Genomic DNA, 26,280 nt, shown 5'->3' with positions numbered 1-26,280 from the left:
TTTTCCTTTATCTCCTGCGTTAGATTTTTTATCATGTAATGATGTTGTTCTTGGTTGGTGTTCAGATGAATTGATGTTCCTAATAATAGTCACGTCTAGTTGGAGCCTGAAATGAATTTGGAGTCAGTGTAATAAAAGGATTACTGTGGTAAGGTGAGGGTGCAGAGTTTGTTTGGATCCGTTCTCCCATATAGATGAGCGATTTTAGATAAGTATGTTGTGGCTGAACAGCCACGGCGCCCCTCAGGGCTCAATGTTGTGTCCGACTCAAATCACGTCCTGTTGAACTACTACTGTAATTTCCTGTTGCACCGTGACTGCATTTGGGTTGAGGGTTCAATGTTTCCAAATTGTGTTCCTGGGACAGGTATTAGACAGGGCACAGACAGGATCCACACCTTTTTTTTTTGTCCTCCATTTACTGTTTTTTTTTTTTTTTTTCTTTCTTTGGATCCTAAAGCCCATCCAGACAGGGTGTGTCATAATAGTTGGGGGTGGAAAAAAGATTTGATAGAAGTGATTGGTTCGTCACCCCTGTAACAAAGATGAAGGATCATATTTTATTGCACGCTAGTAACAGTGTAACATTGAACTAATTGGTCTTGATCTGCCAATCACCCCAGGGGATGCAAAATGGTTACTCTTTCCACTTGGCTTGGAGGCCTCCAAACTGTATGTCATGGCTGGGAGTAAAACCAAATAAATTAGTCTTAAATGAGCTGCCCTTGCGGTTTTCATGGAGAATCCCTCGCTGTCTTATCCCGAGTCCCGGGACTAGTTGGAGCATGCACCCGTTCGCTCGCTAGACAGCACTGACACACAAGATTATATATATATATTTTTTTAAAACTTTGTTGGAGAGATCACGTTGTTATGTACTAAGCAGGATTACCCTTTCAGATAAAATAAGTGAAATGCCATAAAGGCTGAGGTAGGAAAATACATGTGTGACATTGACACGCTCTTAATTGTGGCATTTAGTGCAAACCCACTTCAACCTTTTCTGGAGAAATAACTGTACTTACGTGAGCAGTGACAAATGATTCATCTAACCGTTAAAGGGACACCACTTGCTCTCCGACTATGAGCAAGTCTTTGACATTGATCACGTGTAGCTAGTCGAACAGTCTGTTTAGCCTACCTATTTCTATCAAATGAACAAACTTTGCCCGATACTTGGCAGTTTAATCACAATGACTTAAGTGGCGCCTGGGTGAGTGACGTGTAAAAGAATAACGATGGATGACGACCAGTCAAAAGCTTTGACAAAACGACGTCCCCGGGACCCTCGTTTTGACGTGGTTGTTTCCTTGTTCCCGCAGGGTCAACATCATCTCACTCTCGTTCCCACGGAAACGCTCACCGACTCAACAAAGAACTGGACATCGTCCGAGATCAGAGGAATAAACTGGGTGAGTTCCGCTGCTGCGTTTTTACGCTTCACTCGAATGATAGTATGTATGGACAGATGCTGTCTTTCGGGACTTCCTGTTCAATTTCCCATTTAAACACGTGTAAAATAAAAAGTAGGCTTTTCGGATATTGCTAAGAGCCGGCGACCCCTTTCTTCTCCCTCCTCGATCTTGTTTCTTAATTTGGACAAGTTCCAAAGCATTTCTGCTCAATAATGATTCTTTCCTGTGCATTTTAGGATATTATAAATGAGGTACAGTGGGTGCACGCCGAGGCTTTTGGGGGGTTAGGAGGGGGAGAGGAGGCCCCAAAGGCACTTACGATATTAGACAAGATGCAAACTTTTATCTTGTGCCTAGCCTTTTAGTGATGTCATTAATTTAGCAGAATGGTGCATATAGAGTGCGCCTTGGCAAACTTCACAGGCCGCCCAGGCTGGCACAGAGGGAGAAGAGGGAGAGAGAGAGAGAAAATAAACCCCAAAAATACAACAACAAAAAATGATTTTCCAGAGAAGATGCAGATCTCAGGGAATTAGACCAAAGTTCTCAATTGGTACAAAATATATAGAGTACTGCACACACTACAGTTACTTAGGTTTAAAAATAAGCTCTACTGGACACCCTTAATGATGCAGTATTCCTTAAGATTCTCCTACATGTCCAGAGGAAAACTACAAACAATGCATGCAGTGCCGAATTAGGCCAAGATCTACTAATATATTAAAACTCAATAAGCAATTAAGTTTTGGAAACCTCTATAATATAGTGAGCCCCCCTCATATCATTACCAAGCCCTGCAATGCCAAGAGCTGAGCAAAGAATTGAGTCCCCTCATCCAGCTGGTCCTGGGGCTGAGTTCACAAACCTGTTCTACCAACACACTGAAGCCTCAGGACCAGAACATCCAATCACAGTCAAAATAAAACTACAGTGCTTATTGAGAAACAGGCACAAAGCAAAATGCAGTGCTGTCTGGCCCTAAATAGACAGTACACTGTGGCTAACTATTTGACCATGTTTACTGGTCAAAAGCTTAGAAAAACATTGACGAAGTACAGGCTCAGTGAGCACAGCCTTGCCATTGAGAAGGGTAGACACAGGAAAACCTGGGGGGAGGTGAGGGGGAGGTGTGGAGGGAGAGGGAGGGAGGTGGGGGCAGGTGTGGGGGGAGAGAGGTAGAGGGAGGGAGGGAGTGAATGTGGTGGAGGGAGGAGAGAAAGAGGTGAAGGGAGAGGTGGAGTCGGGGGGAGGGAGAGGTGGAGTCGGGGAGGGAGAGGTGGAGTCGGGGAGGGAGAGGTGGAGTCGGGGAGGGAGAGGTGGAGTCGGGGAGGGAGAGGTGGAGTCGGGGAGGGAGAGGTGGAGTCGGGGGAGGGAGAGGTGGAGTCGGGGAGGGAGAGGTGGAGTCGGGGAGGGAGAGGTGGAGTCGGGGAGGGAGAGGTGGAGTCGGGGAGGGAGAGGTGGAGTCGGGGAGGGAGAGGTGGAGTCGGGGAGGGAGAGGTGGAGTCGGGGAGGGAGAGGTGGAGTCGGGGAGGGAGAGGTGGAGTCGGGGAGGGAGAGGTGGAGTCGGGGAGGGAGAGGTGGAGTCGGGGAGGGAGAGGTGGAGTCGGGGAGGGAGAGGTGGAGTCGGGGAGGGAGAGGTGGAGTCGGGGAGGGAGAGGTGGAGTCGGGGAGGGAGAGGTGGAGTCGGGGAGGGAGAGGTGGAGTCGGGGAGGGAGAGGTGGAGTCGGGGAGGGAGAGGTGGAGTCGGGGAGGGAGAGGTGGAGTCGGGGAGGGAGAGGTGGAGTCGGGGAGGGAGAGGTGGAGTCGGGGGAGGGAGAGGTGGAGTCGGGGAGGGAGAGGTGGAGTCGGGGAGGGAGAGGTGGAGTCGGGGAGGGAGAGGTGGAGTCGGGGGGAGGGAGAGGTGGAGTCGGGGAGGGAGAGGTGGAGTCGGGGAGGGAGAGGTGGAGTCGGGGAGGGAGAGGTGGAGTCGGGGAGGGAGAGGTGGAGTCGGGGAGGGAGAGGTGGAGTCGGGGAGGGAGAGGTGGAGTCGGGGAGGGGAGGTGGAGTCGGGGAGGGGAGGTGGAGTCGGGGAGGTGGAGTCGGGGAGGTGGAGTCGGGGAGGGAGAGGTGGAGTCGGGGAGGGGAGTCGGGAGGTGGAGTCGGGGAGGGAGAGGGGAGTCGGGGAGGGGAGGTGGAGTCGGGGGAGGAGAGGTGGAGTCGGGGAGGGAGAGGTCGGGAGGGAGAGTCGGGGAGGGAGAGTCGGGGAGGGGAGTCGGGGAGGGGAGTCGGGGAGGGGAGTCGGGGAGGGTGAGTCGGAGGGGAGGTGGAGTCGGGGGGAGGGGAGTCGGGAGGGGAGTCGGGGAGGGGAGTCGGGGAGGGGAGTCGGGAGGGGAGTCGGGGAGGGGGAGTCGGGGAGGGAGAGTCGGGGAGGGGAGTCGGGGAGGTGGAGTCGGGGAGGGAGAGGTGGAGTCGGGGAGGGGAGGTGGAGTCGGGGGAGGGAGAGGTGGAGTCGGGAGGGAGAGGTGGAGTCGGGGAGGGAGAGGTGGAGTCGGGGAGGGAGAGGTGGAGTCGGGGGGGGGAGGTGGAGTCGGGGAGGTGGAGTCGGGGAGGTGGAGTCGGGAGGGGGAGGTGGAGTCGGGGGAGGTCGGGGAGGGAGAGTCGGGGGAGGGGGAGTCGGGGAGGGAGAGTCGGGGAGGGAGAGTCGGGGAGGGAGAGTCGGGGAGGGAGAGTCGGGGAGGGAGAGTCGGGGAGGGAGAGTCGGGGAGGGAGAGTCGGGGAGGGAGAGTCGGGGAGGGAGAGTCGGAGTCGGGGAGGGAGAGTCGGAGTCGGGGAGGGAGAGTCGGAGTCGGGGAGGGAGAGGTGGAGTCGGGGGAGGGGGAGGACCTGGACCACAGTGTTATAAAGTGATTTTAAACGGGTCGTTACATCACAAGTCCTTTACTGTCTATGGCCCATCAGTCCGTCTTCAGAAGCCATCAATGCTGACGTGTTACTATGGTCAGGCAGGTACTCAATGTGTAGAGTGATTTAAAACGATTGAGACCTCATCTCTGCAACCATCTGTTTATATCCGAACAAGAAGGCATATCAGCAGCAACAGCACGACCTCTCAGCACGACCTCTCAGCACGACCTCTCAGCACGACCTCTCAGCACGACCTCTCAGCACGACCTCTTGATTTTTAACAGGTAGACTTAAAAATCAAGTTGTTCATCAGAATCTCAGCTTTTGTTTGATCTGTTTCTATAATGAAGATTTGTCTGACTAATTAATGAGGAAGACTAATTTTTCTGGTTTGTTGTGAAGGCCATATTACTTTCAGCCCCTCTGGGCCCTGAGAGAAGAGATGGTGTTGGTACGCGTTCACCAGATGTTGAACCAAACCAACTAACTCTAAATAAACCCTGAGGCCATGAGGTGCCACTACTCACCTTTTAATATCTTTGATATATTAATGAGCCAATTTAGGAAAACAGTCTAATAATATCGGAGGTGATTCACACTTGATTTAACCTAATGTACCAGGCGTAGAAGAAACTCCTGAGCGGGTTGGCAAAAGAACCCCCAGAAGTGTCTGTTTTTGCTTCCGCCTCTCCTCTCCTTTCCCCCTGAAAACCGGATGTTTCCGGTTTCGACCCGACCGGAGTGGTGTTCTTGATTGATTTGAGGCGTCGCTCGTATTTGCGTATACGGTAGAAATTCTGCAAATCTGGTGGTTTTTCAACACTGACCTCTCTCTCGGCACGCTGTCTCTTCCTCTCTGTCTCTCTCTACCCCTCCTCATCCTCTTTCTCTCCCCTGCCTTTCCTTCTTCCTTCCCCTAGAGAGGAGGAAGAAAGCCTCTGCATGGGAGAAGAACCTGCTGTACCCCATTGTGATGTTAATACTGCTCACAGGGACGGTGAGTCTTCACATTGATACTACCTCAGCCAGTCAGTCCCACTAACCCCCCCCCTGTTTATCCATGGCGTATATAAAGTAGAAAACCCCGGTGGCGGCTGGGGGTGTATTCCTGGGTCAACTCAGTCTACGTCCCAAATGGCACCATATTCCCAATATGGTTCGCTGCTTTGGACCAAATAGTGCACTGTATTGGGAACAGGGAGCCACCGGACCCCCGTCTGTAGTGCTGAGCATCAAGCCCCAGGGTGTGGTCTCTTTTGTCGACCGTGTTTAAGGAAAGGCTCGGCTAAATGGTCACCGCTGCGACAGCTGGGCTTTCAATTGAACCACACACACACACACACACACACACACACATACAGAGTAATCTGCCCCTCTGCCCCATGCTCAGTGTTGTACAGCGACGGTGCGTTTGCTGAGCCCAAGTGCCCGAGATTCTTCTGTAAGCAGTTCCACACTTAGCTTGAACACACGCATTCCAGGGGACGGACAAAACTACCACTTATTGATTTAGTTCTGTGTTGTCTTTGACCTAATCATGTTAACACCCCTCTTGTTTCTCGGCTCCTTCCCTTCCTCCGTAGACCATCTCAGTCCTGCTGGTGGCGCTGAATATCCTTTATCTGCTGGTGGATGAGACGGCCATGCCAAAGGGATCAACGGTAGGCCTGGCTAGAGTTACTTCCTGGTCCCCCCCCATTTCAACAGATGCACACCGGAGCCTGTTTACACACACACACACACACACACACACACACACACACACACACACACACACACACACACACACACACACACACACACACACACACACACACACACACACACACACACACACACACACACAGATAAACTCAGAGCCAGGCCACTACTAAACTAGACCGTTGCGAAGCTGCTCGGCAGTCGCCAGGGACATAAATCAAATTCCGGATATGCTCAGGTGCATGTTGGGAAGAAAGGAGAGAGAGAGCTCTGGGCCAGATGTTTATCGTAGCAGATCCCCTTTTTGTTGTGCTGCTCCTCATTGAAAGTCATTTCACAGTGTTATACAGATGAAACGTGTGATGTTTGTGTGTCCATGGCAGGTGAAATAAGCTGCATTTACACTCTCCTCAGTGTGTGTGTGTGTGTGTGTTCAGTCAGTAGCTCTGTGGTACTGTGTGCACCAGGCAGGCCAGGTGAACTCCTTTCATGAGTCGGTCTGTCTGACTGGAGTGCTTAATGGCCCTCCAGATTGCATCTCCTCTTGCATGCAATGTACTTTCTTAATCTCTTTATCTCGTTTCATCTGGTACGACCGAGGTGTGCGTGTGCTCTAGTGTCGTGCGTGTGTGTGTGTGTGTGTTTTTTCCTTTCGCCTGACAAAGGCAACAAAATGTATCTTATTTCTGCCTCATTTCTCGGCTCATCTTGCGGGCGAATGGCTGCCCTCCTCGACATTCCAATTATTTTATCGAGGAGATATTTTCTTTGGCATGACGCATCGCTGAAAATCCCCCAAATTACGCTTGTCATGCAGCTTGAGTCCTCCCTCCCTCCCCCTGACAGCCACAGCACTGCTAAATGGTTTACGAGTTTGATGAGCTGGATGGATGCCACGCCTCTGATCTCACATCGCTACGGCGACAGGGGGTGGGGGGGGTTGCGTCCCAATGCCCTCATACGCCGCCTACGCGCTCAGAGAGAAGAGGGCGAGAGGGGAAGGAGGAGGGGGAAAAGGGGGAAAGCGGGAGGACTGGGCCAGGTGGGATAAAGAGATGGAGAAGGGACAGGGAGAAAGGAAGATGGAAGGGGCGGGGAAAGAGAGGGCCCATGACCTCCAGACTGTGGGAAAGTCAAATGAGCCATAGGGCCAGGAGCAGAGTACAGCAGCACAATGGAACGGCACTGCGGATGTTTGTCCGTACCCCTCCCTCCCCTCTCTCGCTCCCTCACAACACCGCGTGGCACTCGGCATACTGAGTACCACAGGCTGCTCCGACCTCCAGCATCCGCCACCTCTCTCTGACTCAGACAGCCTGGGAGGAGAGGAGAGGAGGCCGATCCAGTCAGGACAGGGCCCTTTACAGCTTGGCGAACGGGTGTTAAGAGGACGAATCATTATTCTTTTTTTTTTTGTGTCATTGCCGGATCATCCCCTGTGGAATTAGGGACGTCACAGCATCACACGGTTTTAGTAAAAAGTTGAGGGATGGGCCTGAAGAAATGTAACCACTCTAAAATGCATTAGAGCTATTGATGAAATGACTGACCAATCCAATATAAACTATGAATGTGTTTTAAACTTATTTTTGTCTACAAACATTGGAGTAAAACAGGCTCATATTTTGGGTTCTGATTGGGGTCTGACAGTTGAACTAAGCTCACGAGGCATTCTTAGGTTTCTTAGGTTCGACTCATTGAGTGTATTTCATTAATTTCTAAATTCCATACATGGATGTAGCAACTGTGGATTGTCCCATTTTTTTTTTTAAATAAAAAAAAATGTTTTTAAAGGTTACAATTGCGGAAGCTGATCCTAGATCTGTACCTAGGGAAACCTTCCTCCAGAGCCCCACCTTCCCACCACCGCATACCTCTGAACGTTTGACTGATGACTCGGGTTGCAAAATTCCTGGAACTTTCAATAAATTCCCTGGTTTTCAAGAAATCCCGGTTTAGAGGATTCGGGATTTCCTACTTATTCCCTCCCTGTTCCGCAAAATCCTCCAACTGGGATTTTGAGAGAACCTGGGAAAACAAATGTATTGAAAGTTCCCAGAGTTTTGTAACCCTACTGATGACAGTCAGTTCCTTGTCAGTCTGCAGCTTTGCAACAACAACAAAAAAAACATCTTAATCCACAGAATTTATTTATTTTTCTTTCTGTTATTATCCATCATTAAAACTATGTGAAGTACATCAAAGTGTGGAGGAGGAGGACGGGACACACCTGAAGGGCCCAGTGTGTGTACACGCTCTGCACTCGGGCTCACGACCTCACCTGCACACAGGTGCTGCTCACCGCTAATCCCAGAAGCAACAAACACACCAAGGCGTGTCTGAATGAGCCAGCCGCGGCAGGCTGCGACCGACACCGACCTTACCCTCTGCCCCAGCCCGCCCCAACCCACCACTAGAATGCAAAGGAGACCAGGTTGGAGAGAGGCGGAATGAGAAAGCTGCCACGCACACACACACACACACACACACACACACACACACACACACACACACACACACACACACACACACACACACACACACACACACACACCACCTGCCACTTTGACATGTTAATATCTTTACAAAATGGCAGAACGGTAACACTGAAGAGTTTACCTTTCCCATAGCGTTGACACACACAAGCATAACACACTCCCTCTCCCACACACACACACAACCCCTCCCGCTCCACTATTAATAGATGACACCAGATGCTGTGTGCTAATTCTCTGAGGGGGCCTCTGCGGCACATCTCCACAGTAAGCTCCTTTAGATGCCACTTGCATAAAAATGCGTGAAACGACCTGTCAGCCTTCCCTTTTTTTCTGTGTGTGTGTGTGTGTGTGTGTGTGTGTGTGTGTGTGTGTGTGTGTGTGTGTGTGTGTGTGTGTGTGTGGTGTGTGTGTATTGCGTGCACCAGAGATCGCTTGTGTTAGAGCAAGTGTGCAGAGTGTATGAACAAGTAATTTTATTTATTTTTTACGGTTTGAATGCTGTCGCGGCTAGCTCCTAGTCGTGACGCCGGTGAAGTGTTCAACTTGATAGAAATGCAGCACTCTGAACAATGACGTGTCCCTGTGCTGCTGTGCGCCACAGCATAGATCTCTCCAACGGACAGGCCAGCATCCCAAATGCCACCCTCTTCTGTAAACCGTGCACTACTTTTGAGAATAGCCCCACGGGCCCTGGTCCAAAGTAGTGCACCACAGCAGACAAAGACTTTGGTCGTGTCCCAAATGGCGCCCTACTCGGTATATGCACTGCTTTTGAAAATTAGCCCCTTGGGCCGTGGTGAAGTGCCCCGTAAAGGGAATAGGGTGCCATTTGGGACTCAGGCGTTGTCTTCCTCTGCTGTGTCGCTCCAACACAGAGAAAGCGGCTCATTGAGCCTCGGATTGAAGTAAAAAAGTGGTTAACGTAAACAGTTAAGGTGCCAAGTCTGACAAAAGCAAATATCCCACAGATGCCGAGGCTAGTGGCGTGTGTGTATATATAGATGTATCTCTTTCCCGGCACAAACTTCAAACGGGCAGGGCAGAAAAGATCCGACATGTTTGCCAAAGTATTTGTTTTGTTGTTTTTTTGTTTTTTTGAATGTTCCATGTTTTTTACCGTCAGCACTTCAATGCCCTTTTCGCTTGTTTGAACACCTGTTCACATGCTGTGTGATCGACGGTGATTTAAAAAGGGAGTATTTTTCTCTCTTTCATCGCTTTCCATCCATTACTAAGCCGGTTTTGATTCTGTCTGTCTGTGTTGAAGAGAGAACTTTGATTTGTACCAAGTCGGAACTTCTCCTTCTGTAATCACATGCCCACAGATTATAGAACCTCACGAAGTACTTCACTTTAACTTTGTCACGTCCAATTATTTTACTCATGATTTATTTGTGTTCCTCCGACTAAGCAACGACATGAGAGATCCTAATTTTGAATGGTGATTTGATTTATAGTCTAGCCTTGGGGTCACTACCACCTGCAGCATGGGATTTGAATCCAGCCCATTTGCTATTTCAGCACACTCTCTCCTTTCCTCATCTCTATCCTATCTAAGTTGTCCTTAACAAAACACGCTCCCTCTCTGTCGTTCCAGGATCGGGGACTTGGGAACACCTCACTGTCCACGTTCGGAGTCGTCCAGGCCGTGGTGGAGATCGTCCTCATGTTGTATCCTTTTAATGACCCCAGATCTGTATAAAGTTGGCTCCAGGTAAGGAGTACTGATCCAGGATCAGGTCCTCTCTGGCCATGTAATTGTGTTCATTGTGATCGTAAAGGCAAAACTGATCCTAGATCAGCAGTCCTACTCTTAAGACACTTGATACATATGGGCCCCTTGCTCCGTGGTGACCCCAGTGACATTCCTAGGACTGGTGGTGTTGACTTAAGACGTAGCTTAGCCGGACACTTCCCGGGACATTCTGTCGTGTTTCGTCACCTCTTTTCACCTTTACCCTTGGTGAAAAGGTGCCAACTTACCACTTGAAATGTCACTAAATGTCCATGTTACGGCGTTTTGTCTCGAAAGCGTAAGGATGTCTTGTCCTTGATTCAGCAACAGCTATTTGATGGTGTCCTCTGTTGTCGGCTTCTACAGCTTGCGAGTGTTTGAAGGCCTCACTCCCAGGAAAGACGACACGACCATGACAACGGTAAACACACACATATGAAGAAGGTGATATATTTAGGCCTCCTTTTGTTTCATCCTCTTCAGCCCTCGCTCTCTCTCTCTCTCTCTCTCTCTCTTTCTCTCTCTTCCTTGCTTTCATTCTTACTCTCTCACTCCTCTCCTCTGGCATCTTCCTCACCAGCCCTCAACCTGAATGGTTCAGTTGACCTCTCGCCCCAATATTTGTTTGTGTGTTGCGTAAACACGGACGCCGTGCAAGCTCTTATTTTCAGTGAGAGAGAATCGGGGGGGGACTGTGTGTGTGTGTGTACTCTGTTTGGCCCACGGGGGCAGCCATTCACTTGGTAATGAGCAAGGGGAACGGTGAGGCTTTGTAATGAGCCAGGACGACTCGGTGAAAGGACTCAAAAGCCACAAAGGAGCAGAACCTGGTAATGAGCATCTTCAGAGGTACTAATTGCACAATATGTGGAATCCATTTACTCTGAAGAGGTGTGTGTGTGTGTGTGTGTGTGTACACTCACACACTGACTTGCAAAGCTATTCTCGCCCTCCCAGTTCTCACACTCAAACGTTTCATTGCGTCCTATCTATTTGTTAACCCGAGTTCACGAGTTAAAGTTCTATACTCTAACCCTGTCTGTCTCCCTCATGTAGATCATTGGTTGCTGTGTGTCCATCCTGGTGCTGAGTTCAGCCCTGCCAGTCATGTCCAGAACACTTGGTGAGTCTCTCCTGCCATTCATTCAACCCTTTTTTTTTATTTTGGGGTGGGGGGTCCCAGATGGCACCTCGTTCCCTACGTAGCTCACTAAAGCATAGTTGATGGAACCGATAGGTGAGCACAGATGTACGTGTTTAGTGGACTGCTTTGGATCGATTTCACGACGAACGTATTGGAGGGCAGTGATGGAGGGAGGTGAGGTGACCATCCCATTCCCGGTCTTAAGTAAACGACCACGAGGGCCGGTCAGAGAACTTCAGCTACCCCCGCCCCTCAAACCGTTATGGTTAACAAGTTAAATTCCGTCAGTTTGCCATGGCGATTTGAGAAGAGAATGGAGCAAGAGCGGGAGAAATGACAGGTTTAGCAGCGCATTCACAATGGTACTAATAGACACGCAGCGAGCAGGCCACAGCTGTTTAAATAGCGTCGTCTGTGTGCGTGTTGGCGTACAGTGAGTCGTAGGGAGCGTTGCAAAATACCAACAGGTTCTGCTCTGTGACGCTGAATAGATGAGATGGATTAAACGAATGAAGGCAACCCTCATCCAAAGCCCTCCGGAGGAAGACATGGGGAGATGGAGTTTTGGATATGTGTGTTATGGGAAATCGAAACTCTTCATTGTTACCGTTCTGCCATTTTGTGAAGATATTAACGTGTTTGTGAGAGAGAGAACCGGAGGGCGTGGTCGATTTTAAGCAAAGTAAGTCCGATGATTTGGGTTTCAACTGCTTGGGAAAATCCTTTCCTGGCTTAACAAACCAATAGGAAAGCCTCCAAATTGTAAATTACTACCCATCTGGCACTCCAAACAGACTCAAGCAAACTCAATGTATTTGAAAGACATTTTTCATGTATTTGAACCCAGGACTGACATGAACACAAACATCACTAAGAATTGAGGTGATGTGGGAGAAAAATGGGTCTGATGTCTTTGTGACAACCGCTGCTTGTACAGAATTCCTGTCGGACGGACGCCATGTTTTATTTAAGCTTCTCTCGAAAGGGAGCCTTGGGACCTGTGACGCTGCTGAAATGGGAGTGCTCTGTACTGTTGTTCCCCCCCCGTGGCAGGGTTAGTCAGGGTACAGACAAGGGTAAGAGTCCCATAAACACATTTTATTTCAGGGAGGGAAAACGGACGGCTAAAAATGACCAGTTATGTAAGTGTGTGTGTTTGAAAGCATCAGAGTGATATAGCCTGTGCCCGAAATGGCACCCTATTCCCAGGCTCGAGTGCGAATATTTTACTTGCCTATGTGCCGCATATTTGCGGCGCGACCAGGAATTGTAATTTAGGAGCACCAGTGCGCCTATGGAGAAAGAAGAAAAAAAAGATTGCCCTGATGATAATTGTTGCATTGATTACTTCACTGTACCGCAGCCCCTGAGTGCCATGGAGAGGACAATGAGCGCAGATTCATGACCGTCATGATTGCACCATTAGTACAAAGACAACATCTTGTTACCTCAAATATTTTTCATTGTGCTCCTCCATTTCTCTCTGTGCTCCTCCATTTGTCAACTTGTGAAAAGGTCAGCGTCGAGCCCTATTACTACCGACATAGTGCACTACTTGAACCATGGGGAGTTGGGTGCCATTAAGGACGAAGGCATGCACTAGAAACCCCGCCCCCATTGAGAATGTACTTTTCTTCCCATGTATGTTTGTGTAACTTTTATCTGCAGTGTCCCCAAAAGCACAGTGAGAGACTGCAGCAAAGAGGACTCTAGTCACTCCTGTCAGCCTGGCTGCTGTTCCTGGGATATTACACTGTGGCTGGGCAAAAGTAGCGCACTATATAAGGAACAGGGTGCCATTTGGTGCGCACACTATCAAACGGAGTACAACCATCTCAGAAAATCACCATTTATTACATAGATGCTATTCTAGTTGTCCTTTTATCGTTTTTAATCTGTCGATTGAATACATAAGCCACCTTTCTCCGCCGATTTTAGTGGATGTGTTATTAAAAATGAATCCGTTAATGTAATCGCCACGGCGTCATCCATCTTACTTGGAATGGATGGTGAGACGGATTCCACTTGGCCCACATACACACACACAATGCTAAATTCTGCATAATGGTGCTGATGTGAAACGAGTGATCAGAGGAAGACCGGTTCTTCTAAGAGGGGTTACATCATCTCTAGACATGCCATAATAGCCCTATGGTTCGTGGTCAAAAGTAGTGCACTATATAAGGAACAGGGTGCCATTTGGGATGTAAGTGTTGTCTCCTCTAATGCCAAGAACCCCTTTACTTCCCATCAGCTTTTCTCCTAATACCAAACCCAAGATCTAAACCTTTAGCATTAGAAATTAATTTAGCTTGACCGTACTTGCATGGTGTATTGACTGCGGTCTCTCTCCACCCCCCTCTTCCTGTCTCTTTACAGGCAATTTGGTTAAAGGCCCTCGATGCTCGCCAACATCTTGCAGAGGCTGTAAATACATCTTTACAGACACTCAATCAATCTCCTAATCTAATTGTTGTGCAGCGGTTTCACAGGCATTACCGAATAAAAATAAATAAAAAATCCACAAATATTACCTCGGTGAGCTATGACAGTTTTGGAATAGCTAAATGTGATGAATTGAATGGTTGGTTGATGTATCGATATTGGGTATGCTTGTCGTGTTTTAATAAAAAAAATGTATGCACACACAACTTGGGTGCATGCACTGTGAGTTAGTTCACACTCAGAACATTGAAAGAAAGCACAGGAATGAATGATAACAGTTTAGTATATTTACCGCTGAAGAATTGTAATCCACCTCAAGGTAAATTATCCTCCTGTTAGTGTCACTATTTTATTTTTACTTTTTAAAGAGCAATAAAACACTTGCGATTCTCCACATGAAGTCATGTGGTTTTTCCGTATGATTTCACAAGTACTGGAAACGATAGAACACTGAAATATCGGCGAAACCAGGCCTAGTATTCATAGCTGACTTTGAAAAGGCTTTTGATAAAGTACAACTGGAATTTATATATGAATGACTGGAATATTAACATTTTAGAGAATCTCGTATACAATGGGTTAAATTCATGTACAGTAACCCTATGTGTAAAATAGTAAATAATTTCTCAAAGTATTAAACTGTCGGAGTAAAACAAGGTTGTCCACTATCAGTATATGTATTTATATAGCCCTTCGTACATCAGCTGATATCTCAAAGTGTTGTACAGAAACGCAGCCTAAAACTCCAAACAGCAAGCAATGCAGGTGTAGAAGCACGGTGGCTAGGAAAAACTCCCTAGAAAGGGCAAAACCTAGGAAGAAACCAGGCTATGTGGGGTGGCCAGTCCTCTTCTGGCTGTGCCGGGTGGAGATTATAACAGAACATGGCCAAGTTGTTCAAATGTTCATAAATGACCAGCATGGTCGAATAATAATAATAAGGCAGAACAGTTGAAACAGGAGCAGCAGCACGGTCAGGTGGACTGGGGACAGCAAGGAGTCATCATGCCAGGTAGTCCTGGGGCATGGTCCTAGGGCTCAGGTACTCCGAGAGAAAGAGAGAAGGAGAGAATTAGAGGACAGGAAAAGTACTCCAGATATAACAAACTAACCCTAGCCCCCTGACACAAACTACTGCAGCATAAATACTGTAGGCTGAGACAGGAGGGGTCAGGAGACACTGTGGCTCCATCCGAGGACATCCCCCCGGACAGGGCCCAACAGGAAGGATATTATTATGGCCTTCGAAATGTTAGCTATAAAATTCAGCTCCAACAATAATATCAAGGGGCTAGAAATCCAGGGCTTAAAAACAAAGGTGTCATTGTACGCTGATGATTCATGTTTTCTTTTAAATCCACAATTTGGATCCCTCCACAGCCTCATAGAGGGGCGGCAGGTAGCCTAGTGGTTAGAGCGTTGGGCCAGTAAATGAAAGGTTGCTCGATTGAATCCCAGACTGGACAATGTAAAAAATCTGTTATTCTGCCCCTGAACAAGGCCTCTAGGTCTTGCCTAGTTAAATAAAGGTACAATTAAAAATAGAGGATCTTGATAATTTTTCTAACCTCTCTGGATTACAACCAAATTACTTATTGGATCACATAAAAATACAACTTTTACATTCACGTGTCATTTACCAATAGAATGTTTTTTTTTAAAAACCTTTATTTAACTAGGCAAGTCAGTTGAGAACAAATTCTTATTTACAATGACGGCCTACACCGGCCAAACCTGGACGACGTTGGGCCAATTGTGCGCTGCCCTATGGGACTCCCAATCACAGCCGGTTGTGATACAGCCTGAATTTGAACCAGGGTGTCTTTAGTGACGCCTCAAGCACTGAGATCCAGTGCCTTAGACCGCTGCGCCAGAGCGAAGGTGAGGTGGACATACTAGGTATTTATATTCCGAAAGAAAGAAATTATCAAAAGTAGATAAGATCTTGTTACCATGGAAAGGAAAATACCTGTCTATTTGTGGAAAAAATCATCCTGATTTTTAACTTTTTAGTCATATCCCAGTTTACCTATTTGTCTATGGCCCTGCCTACACCTAACGGCTTGTTTTTTTAAATTATATGAATAAAAAATATTGCATTTCATTTGGAATGGCAAGCCAGACAAAATTAAACGGGCCTATTTATTTAATGAATATGAATTTGGAGGTCAGAAACGATTTAAATATTAAAGCATTAGATCTGTCACTAAAGGCTTCAGTCATACAAAACTATACTTAAATCAGAATTAGTTCGCTAGCAGATTAGTAAGAATGGCTCACCTGGTGTTCAAGAATGCACTTTTGCCCTTTATTCAGACTACAACATCTCACTTTTGGTTGTTTGAAAATTAAATAATCTCCAAAATGTCACTTTTTAAACAAGCCATAGAAAGTTGGTTGCTATTTCAGATTAATCCACCAGAAAAGACCGAACAAATATTACGGTTAAACTGAAATATACTAATTGATAAAAAAAACATTATTTTTGGGGGGGAATTAAAATCGGTTTAATCTTTGTAAATATATCATAAATCGGACGGGTGGAGTTGTCTCACACATGCAGCTAACAAGAATGCATGGAAATGTAGGCTCTATTCAAAATTACAACCAAATAATTGCATCATTACTGCAAAAATGGAAGAGACGAGGGGGAGAAGGTAAGGAACTTGTTTGTCGTCCTTGCATTAAAGACAAATTGGTTATAGAAAAAAAGTTTTATACCAGTTTTATTTAAGGACCAAAAAAATGACAGCTGTGCTATACAAGTTGAAAAATAGCACATGGTTTATGAACTGATACACAAAATGAGCTTTCCAATTGAAATGATTCATATAAAATACTTCCAACCAACAGAATGTGCTATACGGGGGGATAAATAAACAGACACTCTTTTGTCTCTGTCAGTGCTGAAGAGATAGATGAAGGAGAGAATCAACCTCACCATGCACTGGCACTGTCTGCAGCAGGTCTCACACATTAATTCCTCTTCAGAATAACCCAGAGGTGTGCATAGCCACATAGAGGACAGGAGGAAGTGGCTAACTGGCCCTATTATCTCAGGGATGAGCATTTTGGCCAGCAATAATATCATTGTGAAGTCCACAAGTCGTTTTTGTGAAGTTCTAATGAAGTTCAGGTGTTGTTCTGTTTATGATTCATACTAAGCATACACTGAGACCAGTGGAGGCTGCTGAGGGGAGGACGGCTCATAATAATGTCTGGAATGGATTCAATGGAATGGTATCAAACGCATCAAAGTTGTGGTTTCCATGTGGTTCATACCATTCCATTGACTCCATTATTATTAGCCGTCCTCCCCTCAGCAGCCTCCACTGACTCAGATGAGACATGGCGTGAATGTCTCTGAGTGGCCTGAATGGAGGATTCCCTCTCGGCAGGGGGTCAGACCCGCCCGCCATGAGTTGCACAATCCGTCTTGGCTACAGCGGAAACCTACAAGATTCTGCTTGTTTACTGTTTGAATTAGATATGTGTACTTCAGAGCAGTTGACTCAGGTGTATGTGTGCAGGTGACGGTGGTCTCATTGATAACCATGATGCCTGGGGTGTTGCTCATTTCTTTCTTTTTTTCCCCCCACTCGGTTTTTACACGCTAACAAATTGTCCAAGGTCCAACTAACAAAACCGTTTCCTGTGAAAGGAATAATATGTAATCCGTCAGACAATGAAAATGACCTTTTCTCAGGAAGAGTGGCATTGGCTGCTAAATCCGTTACATAAAGGGTTTGTCTATCCTGGATCCGTCATAGCCTGAGTATCTTAATATGCAGTGTACATCAAATGGTTTTGGGGTATAAGCCCTTCTTTCAATTTGGCCTTTCTTGCCTGTTGAAAGAGTTGGCTTATTGAAGAGAGACACTTTCCAAAGTGCCTCAACTGCCGAAAGAACAGGCATTCTTAAATAGTTAATTCACTGAAACCCCATGCAGTCGTGGAAAGGGAAGGGTTTGTGCTTATAAACACAGTGATCGTCTTGCCAAAGGTGTTTGGGAAAAAATAAGATGTACAGTGGGGCAAGAAAGTATTTAGTCAGCCACCAATTGTGCAAGTTCTCTCACTTAAAAAGATGAGGCATGTAATTTTCATCATAGGTACACTTCAACTATGATGGACAAAATGAGAAAAACAATCCAGAAAATCACATTGTAGGATTTTTTATTAATTAATTTGCAAATTATGGTGGAAAATAACTATTTGGTCACCTACAAACAAGCAAGGTTTCTGGCTCTCACAGACCTGTAACTTCTTCTTTAGGAGGTTCCTCTGTCCTCCACTCGTTACCTGTATTAATGGCACCTGTTTGAACTTGTTATCAGTATAAAAGACACCTGTCCACAACCTCAAACAGTCACACTCCAAACTCCACTATGGCCAAGACCAAAGAGCTGTCAAAGGACACCAGAAACAAATTGTAGACCTGCTGGGAAGACTGAATCTGCAATAGGTAAGCAGCTTGGTTTGAAGAAATCAACTGTGAGAGCAATTATTAGGAAATGGAAGACATACAAGACCACTGATAATCTCCCTCGATCTGGGGCTCCACGCAAGATCTCACCCCGTGGGGTCAAAATGATCACAAGAACGGTGAGCAAAAATCCCAGAACCACACGGGGGGACCTAGTGAATGACCTGCAGAGATCTGGGACCAAAGTAACAAAGCCTACCATCAGTAACACACTACGCCGCCAGGGACTCAAATCCTGCAGTGCCAGACGTGTCCCCCTGCTTAAACCAGTACATGTCCAGGCCCGTCTGAAGTTTGCTAGAGATCATTTGGATGATCCAGAAGAAGATTGGGAGAATGTAATATGGTCAGATGAAACCAAAATATAACTTTTTGGTAAAAACTCAACTCGTCGTGTTTGGAGGACAAAGAATGCTGAGTTGCATTCAAAGAACACTATACCTACTGTGAAGCATGGGGGTGGAAACCTCATGCTTTGGGGCTGTTTTTCTGCAAAGGGACCAGGACGACTGATCCGTGTAAAGGAAAGAATGAATGGGGCCATGTATCGTGAGATTTTGAGTGAAAACCTCCTTCCATCAGCAAGGGCATTGAAGATTAAACGTGGCTGGGTCTTTCAGCATGACAATGATCCCAAACACACTGCCCGGGCAACGAAGGAGTCGCTTCGTAAGAAGCATTTCAAGGTCCTGGAGTGGCCTAGCCAGTCTCCAGATCTCAACCCCATAGAAAATCTTTGGAGGGAGTTGAAAGTATGTGTTGCGCTACGGCTGCTATTTGAATTCTGGTGACATGATGATCGGTGTTTGGCTTCCAATTATCAAATAAAATGATTTCTCTTATGCGTATCTCATCGTATAATCTTATCTGTGTACTCTTGTCTAGAGAGCATGCGCCAAAACCAGATTGGTTAAGTTCGCTATTTGGTGTTTGATGAAACCGTCGGTAGAGATGAAAAATGAGATGGAAACCAATGTACAGAATTATAACTTTTGTATTTGTTATTCGGTACATTGGAATTGAATCGGGGGAGGAAAAAAAATGTATGAGCACTACGTCATCATGCATGTAGTCTTTCATCCACAACAAGTCAGTTTGATGGAAACATCTCTGGTGGGAAAATGTGCATATTGTTTTATTCGTGCAGATTTGAGAATATTCGCATGAAATATGTCGCCAATTTAGATGGAAACCTAGCAAATGATGTAGAATTATCAGTGTGCAAAATAATGTTACGTTTCATGAGAAACCCCTATGTTCCAGTATCTCAAAATCATCATGATATAGTAGATTGTTTTGTGTTCATGAAATCATCCACTCAAATGGAAGAACATTGCATCTGGTGGTCTTTTATTTAATATCTTAACACTCTTCACAGGTATCACCAGGTTTGACCTTCTCGGAGACTTTGGGAGATTCAATTGGCTGGGAAACTTCTATATCGTCCTGTCGTACAACTTGCTGTTTGCCGTGGTAACTACCCTCTGCTTAGTCCGGAAGTTCACCTCAGCGATCAGAGAGGAACTCTTGAAAGCATTAGGTAACATCTTTATATTCATATACTCATGTTCATGTCAAACAAAGCAGAAATTACAAAATGACTGGTTCATTGAGTTACCGGTGTTCTTAAAGAATGCATTGCTTTTTACAATAATTAAGCCTAGTCAAAGATTAATACAGGCAATGAGAACAATCCGAGGACACTGTTTTCAACAATTGATTGCTTACAGGTTAATTTATGTGTTATTTAAGAACATATTGCTATCTATAATAAAGTTGTATGAAAAGAAAGGCAAGCCCATTTCTCAAAGATTATTACAGACATCTAGAAAAATCCAAGGATATTGTTTTCAGTTGTTAATTTCTTACTTTATCCAGCCACGGCGGCAGACTTGCTCAGCCAGGCTTCATCGTCTAAATGTGAGGAGTTTGCGTTATATTTCCTTGTAAAAATGGTTAACATAAGCTATGGCAGTGCAGTCCCTGTGCAATACTGAACTAGATTGTCCCCTAATTCGGCCTCCCACCGTTGAGCTAGTTTTCCATAAATGAAAGAGCATTTGAAATCCTCCACCTGTACAGAGTCTTAGATTTAAATGCCATTTTTGATACTTTTGACCATAAGATATTGATAGAACTGGTAGTCTGGAGAAATGGTTTGGTCTTTCTGATACTGTGCTAAACTGGTTTGATCCCGATCTGCCTGGGGAAGTATGTATCAGGGAGAGCAGATATCACCTGTGGAGTCCCTCAAGGATCTATTCTTGGTCCTCTTTTGTTCTCACTATACATGTTACCCCTTCATAGCTATGCAGATTACATACAGCTAGACATATGTGCAGCACCAGATGACCCTAATGCTATCAACTGATAGGTTAGTTGTTTTGGGAGCCTTAATACATTTAATGTCCAACAACTTTTAAGGAAGACAAGACTGAGGATCTGGTGATTTGGCTTAAGAGTCCAGAGGGGACAGCGAACTTGGTCACCTGGCACTAGTAAAAAGGAGGTTAGGAATTTAGGGGTCATCCTCGACTCATGGTGTGTCTCGTACTTAACCCTTAGCCTACAGTGGTCGCGCCCCGAGGAAATATAATTAACAACAAAAGAATCTCCATAACAATCTGTCTAAGCTGGAGACATGTTTTTTTGCGTGGGCTGTGTCTCAATCAACTCCATCCGCCGATACCTCCTACAGTGAAAGGTGGCAGAGCTACAGCTGTGTTTGTCAGACCATGAGACATCCCGAAAATTGGTTTTCTCACAAAATCGTATGTAGCGTCCGACCAGTTTGGCGTACAAACTCTATTGAAAGAGGACTCTCACGAACACAGTGGTGTTCTCCGTTTTGCTCTAGGGTGCCAAAAAGCCTCAAGACTCGTCTGAAGTCGGTACAGCCTCTTCTGTCAGGGTCTGTAGTGTCCGAACGGATTGGGCTACACACCAATATGACCCCTCTGTGGAAAGCTGAGAGTCTCACAAATTATGAAAATGTCTAGGTCCGTCTGGCTGGCCGGCCAGCCGGACCTGGACTCATCTGAAGGTCCCCAGTACCCGTTTAACTTTTTTTTTTATGGAAGTATATATGGAGATAGTTTAATGGCTAAAATAAGGGGATAAATACATGAAAACAAATCCTGCTCTTCTATCAATGAGAGAACAAACTTCCTTTAGATTTTTTTGGGGGACTTTCTTTGGACTCTCTGTTCCATGTTGTGGCTCTGTTACTCTGCACATTTCTATTGGCTAATAGCAGTAACTCCAAATTCTATGTTTCATCCAATATATATTTGTTGATACCTTCAGGGGTCTTAAATGTCAAAATCAAAGGGCTAAATAATCATTGGTATCATTGGTTTAAACAATTCCATATGTTCGCTAAGAACCCTCCCCCGGCTTAGACAGGGCTTAGAATCCAGAGGTTGAAGGCCTGGTACAGATACAACAGCCGTCATAAGCAGAGATGAGACAAAACCAGACAGTCGTATAATTTTTTTCTAAGCTTTCTAAAGATAAAAATAAATAAAAAGATGGTCGGTTGACTGTTTCTACGGTAACGATGTCTCTGTACAATGACCTGATAAAACTTTTGAAACTAAGTTGTTTTGTCGTTTTTGTATCAGTGTTTCAGCAGACAAGTATCATAGAATACATATGCCAGAAACAGGGCACACTTTGACCTGTCAGGAAAAATATCAGCAATTTAAGCTAGCTATTAACTACAGCAAATAGCTAGCTTGCTGTCTTCTTGGCTAAACACAGAGCGTCTTAGCATTTTTATTTGATTGACTAAACTGACAAGTGTCGTTTCGCGTCTTTCGAAAAGATTTGACGGGTTTAATCTTGGAAACTTCAGCGGCCATCATGAGACGTTCTAAAACTAGACCGTTCAGATCAAGCGAACGTCGTTGTAAAGCCAAGTAACACCGTCATGTCTTGTCCTGGTAGTTGTATCTGTACCGGGCTTAAGACTCACCTTTTTTAGCTTGCTTTGAATTAGTCTGGATATTTTAGATTTAGTTGACTTTTTTGTCTTATTTTAATATCCTATTAATATTCTCGTGTCCTATCCTGTTTGTACTTTTGTATTTGTATTTTTTGCAGCTTTACTGGTTTGTCATTTCTTTCTCTATTTTGTATTATTTTACATTGAGTTGCTGCCTCTGTATGAATTGTGCCAAATGAATAAAGTTGTATTATTATTATACGGTTTCTGCTCAGATTGTCTTAACCAAATTAGTGCTGTATGATTGCATGCTCTGTCATTTTTACCATAGTTATTAGCACTGACGAGACGTTTAACCTTTTGGTTTTTGGTCATTTCAGTAATAATCAATCCAAATGACATCATATGTCATACATAACTCCTAACCTGTTCCAAGGCTGCCTGGGTCTGCATTCCCTGCAACCTAGACAGCAATATGACTACTGAGGCTGTAGCCAGGTAGATAGATATCAAAATCCACTGTGCCTTTGGACTGATGTGAAGATGACGAGGCAAAGGGGGAAAGTCTCTAAAGCTTGTTGTGACAGGCCCAGGATGTCTGGTGTCAAAAATGTCAAATGACGGAGGCAGTGTTTAAAAAAAAAATATATATATATACATATTCATCGTCTGTGTGTGTCTTGTAATGACATTTCTGCCCCTTATCTCCTCCTGGCCAGGTCTGGATAAATTACAACTGTCAAACAGCCCCACAGACACTGAGTCTGGGAAGATCGCGGCCAACGGGCATCAGAAGACTCTGTGAAAGAGACAACAGACACACACACACACACACACCTCATGGCAGCCAAAGGGAGATTTTGACAGTACTGGGATTGAGTCTGTGTAAGAGACTTAGTATACACCGACAGTGTCTGACGGCACTGCGAGCTGAGGGGAAGAGTAATTTAGCTTTGTGACATTCCATCTTCTTCCTCCTGGATCGATGGATGCAGGACTTGGACAGGGACAAATTTGAGCCCCCTGACAGACTGGCATCATCACAACAGTTGATGTTGACCTCAACAGTGACTCTGACCATGGGCCACTCAGCCGATGTCTGGGGGACTTGCTCTCAGCACTAATGTCCTTCTCCCCACCTCAATCTTTTCATACATTCGAATTCTAACCTCTACCCATCTCAGTCTAACCTCTTGCGTTCCGTGCTTCCCTGATCACTTTTTATCTGTTACCCCCCCCCGTAATTGCACTATGCCCTATTGGCTCGGAGGTGCAATGTAACCTTACGATGCAGAGGCTGAAGAGATGCTTGCTGACTAGTAGCCATTTTTACACTTATGTCCTATTTCAATGTCTGTCGGTTTCCAACCTGTTCTATTTCCACCACAGTTACTGAGCCCATGCAGTGCATTTCACCAATTTTAAAACCCATTTTGGTTATAAAATGCACCTCAGTGTGTTATTTGGAGAGAAAAAAAAACAGCACCTTCTCACAAGTATAATGAGAAGAGAATTCCTTTTTTTGAGAATCAGGAAGTAAATGTGACATCAGTGGCCCATGGGGCATTCACAATAGAGTATCTGTATTATATGTAAAGACTTGGTGGTCTCCCATAGTCACCTTATTCAGTATCTCGTATGTATAGCAGGGCTTGCCAACCCTGGTCACGAAGAGCTAACCTCCTGTAGGTTTTCGCTCCAACCCCAGTTGTAACCAACCTGATTCGGGCTTATCAAGCAGGTAATTATTAGAATCAGGTGTGATGGATTAGAGTTGGAGACAAATCTACAGGACAGTAACTCTCCAGGAAAAGGGTTGGCGAGCCCTGGTGTATAGTATTTGGTATGGATGGCTTCTGGTTTGATAAGTGGACATTTTATTTTAATTTATTTTTATTTTTATATCCACACATTTTGAAAAGACGAGGGCATTCTTTGATAGACTTACTTGCTGTTGAACTCTTGCATTAAAAAAAAAAATTAGTACTGATTTACTCTTCATTTTGCATATTGCTTTTAGCCGTTTTACATGTCCTCACAGGCGTCTGTGTATCACCACGTCTTCCCTCTTTGCAGAGCTTGCTGGTACATTTAGTACCTGTTCACCTAAGTGACCACACCAGAGATCAGTCAGTGTCTCCTCCATTGACAGACTGAATGGGGAGGAACTAGCCCATCCTTCCATCTTTCTGGTCGTCTCAGGCCAGTTGTGAATGTGTCACAATGTGCTCCTTTTATTTTGCGTCACCCACTCTGTACTGTGCGTTCATTATTTTGTCTCAATTTGAATGACTCTTGTTTAGTTGCTGTTGATTACTCTCGAGATGGGAAAACTATAGTGTTCCACACCTTTTTTTTTGCTTTCAAAGTTTGGTCCTGTGGGTGGATGTTCTGAAAATGTTGTGTGTCTCATAAGCTTGATCTCCCCAAATGACTACTATGCTATTTTAACATCTTTTAAAAATGTATTTCACGGGGCACTAAGCTTTGTTGAACCTCCTTTTTATTGTACATTTTGTAAAGTTTTCATTATGAAGAATAATCTCAAAGTGCATAATAAAAAAAAAAATCAAAATACATATTTTAACGCAACTAGACCGGGTCACTGAGACAAAGATCCCAGCTGACACTACAAGCACAGCTGTCAACAGAAAGCCTTCCTAAAGAGAAAGGTCTTTAGACCCGTTTTAAAGGAGCCCAGAGTCTGTGGTGCCTTCAGGTGGTCCGGGAGAGTGTTCCAGAGGCTGGGGGCAGTCAAACTGAATGTCACATTATTATAGTCAATAGCAAATTATCCCAAATGGTACCCTATCCCCCAAAGTAGTGCAATATGTAGGGAATAGAGTGCCATTTGGGACAAACATAACCAGACGGAATTATGCTGTCGCTGCATATTATTGGTCCAGGGAGCACACCATAAGCACAAGATTACAATCATAGTTTTCCAATGAGTTTGAGGTACACACGGTCTGGGCCTGTTCCAGCCCAAGGGAACAGTTTTGGTTACCTTAGTTTTCCCTCACTTGCCGAGGGTTTGAAATGTTGAAGCGTGGCCTGTACTGTAGGTGGAGTAGGTAATCAGAAGCGTTATGCCCACAGGGGCATGTGCCCCCTCAGATTTGTCCTGTTTAGTTGTTTCTCTGTAATACTGCTAGACCTAGAAATGTCATGAAGTTGACTTTAGCTAGCCCAGGTAGGTTCCAAACCTCATAACTAGCCACCAAAAAGCCATTTTAAAGCTGTCCGTCAAGTTGAGTAGCTAGCTCGTCTAACTATCTTAGCTGGTACGCCTACTGGCAAGCTGTAGAAAAGCAAGCAATAACTTGGTGTACTGAATGAGACTTGCATTCATTTAAAACTGAACCAGGAGGATACAGACCGCTCAAGAGGTATATGCTTAGATATATATATTTTACATAGAAATAAGCATGATTATGGCTCTAGAATGCAGTGAAAAACTGATTTGGATGTTTGAAAAATTTGAAATTCTCCAACCTACACCCCCCCAACCATTCTCACGTACTTTGTGCCCCCTCTCACATTTTTGGATGTAGCTATAGTTTGTGTCTCTACATATAATTTCCTGCAAATTAACGTGAATGTTTTTTTTACCATGTTCTTTGCTTTGTGTTTGTTGGTTTGTTTGCAAATAAAACGATGAACTTTATTTATTTCACCTTTTATTTAACCAGGTAGGCAAGTTGAGAACAAGTTCATTTACAACTCATGTTTAAGTTGACTTTGCTTTTTCATCTAACTTCAACAGCATTTGTGGTGTACATCACAGGCTTCTTTTTGAGATATAAGAGCACCCTTGGCACAAGTTAGCTTGCTTTTACCATGGCAGTATGTCTATGAACTCCTGACAAGTCACTGTATTCTGGAGGACTGAGACTTGAGGAAGAATTGCACTTTATTGGTATGGATGCCTGAAAGTGATAATTGTTTTGTGCATTTATCCTTTGAATGCATTTAAAAAGTCTGTTCATTAAACACCGGAATAACTTCCTGTTTTAATTCACCTTCT

General features: G+C 45.2%; 1 protein-coding gene across 3 annotated transcripts in view; it reads left to right on the top strand.

Annotated features, from left to right (window-relative positions):
• The window catches only part of lmbr1 (limb development membrane protein 1), a 54,565-nt gene extending 28,645 nt beyond the window's left edge, over positions 1–25,920 (top strand). For 2 of the 3 annotated variants that reach the window (XM_046356235.1, XM_046356237.1), the window contains 8 exons: positions 1,323–1,412; positions 5,219–5,295; positions 5,882–5,959; positions 10,095–10,168; positions 10,563–10,653; positions 11,289–11,355; positions 19,686–19,847; positions 22,973–25,920. In XM_046356235.1, coding sequence (XP_046212191.1) covers positions 1,323–1,412; positions 5,219–5,295; positions 5,882–5,959; positions 10,095–10,168; positions 10,563–10,653; positions 11,289–11,355; positions 19,686–19,847; positions 22,973–23,058 — 725 coding nt within the window. In that variant the 3' untranslated portion in view covers positions 23,059–25,920. Of the gene's footprint in view, positions 1–1,322; positions 1,413–5,218; positions 5,296–5,881; positions 5,960–10,094; positions 10,169–10,562; positions 10,654–11,288; positions 11,356–19,685; positions 19,848–21,164; positions 22,513–22,972 lie in introns of those variants that run through there. The other variant, XM_046356236.1, reaches the window with a different exon arrangement.
• Positions 25,921–26,280: the final 360 nt, after the last annotated feature.

Source organism: Oncorhynchus gorbuscha, linkage group LG07 (genome assembly GCF_021184085.1).
Source record: "Oncorhynchus gorbuscha isolate QuinsamMale2020 ecotype Even-year linkage group LG07, OgorEven_v1.0, whole genome shotgun sequence".
Lineage (NCBI taxonomy): Eukaryota > Metazoa > Chordata > Actinopteri > Salmoniformes > Salmonidae > Oncorhynchus > Oncorhynchus gorbuscha.
The sequence above is the reverse complement of the archived record's forward strand: the minus strand, read 5'-3'. Positions and strand labels throughout refer to the sequence as shown.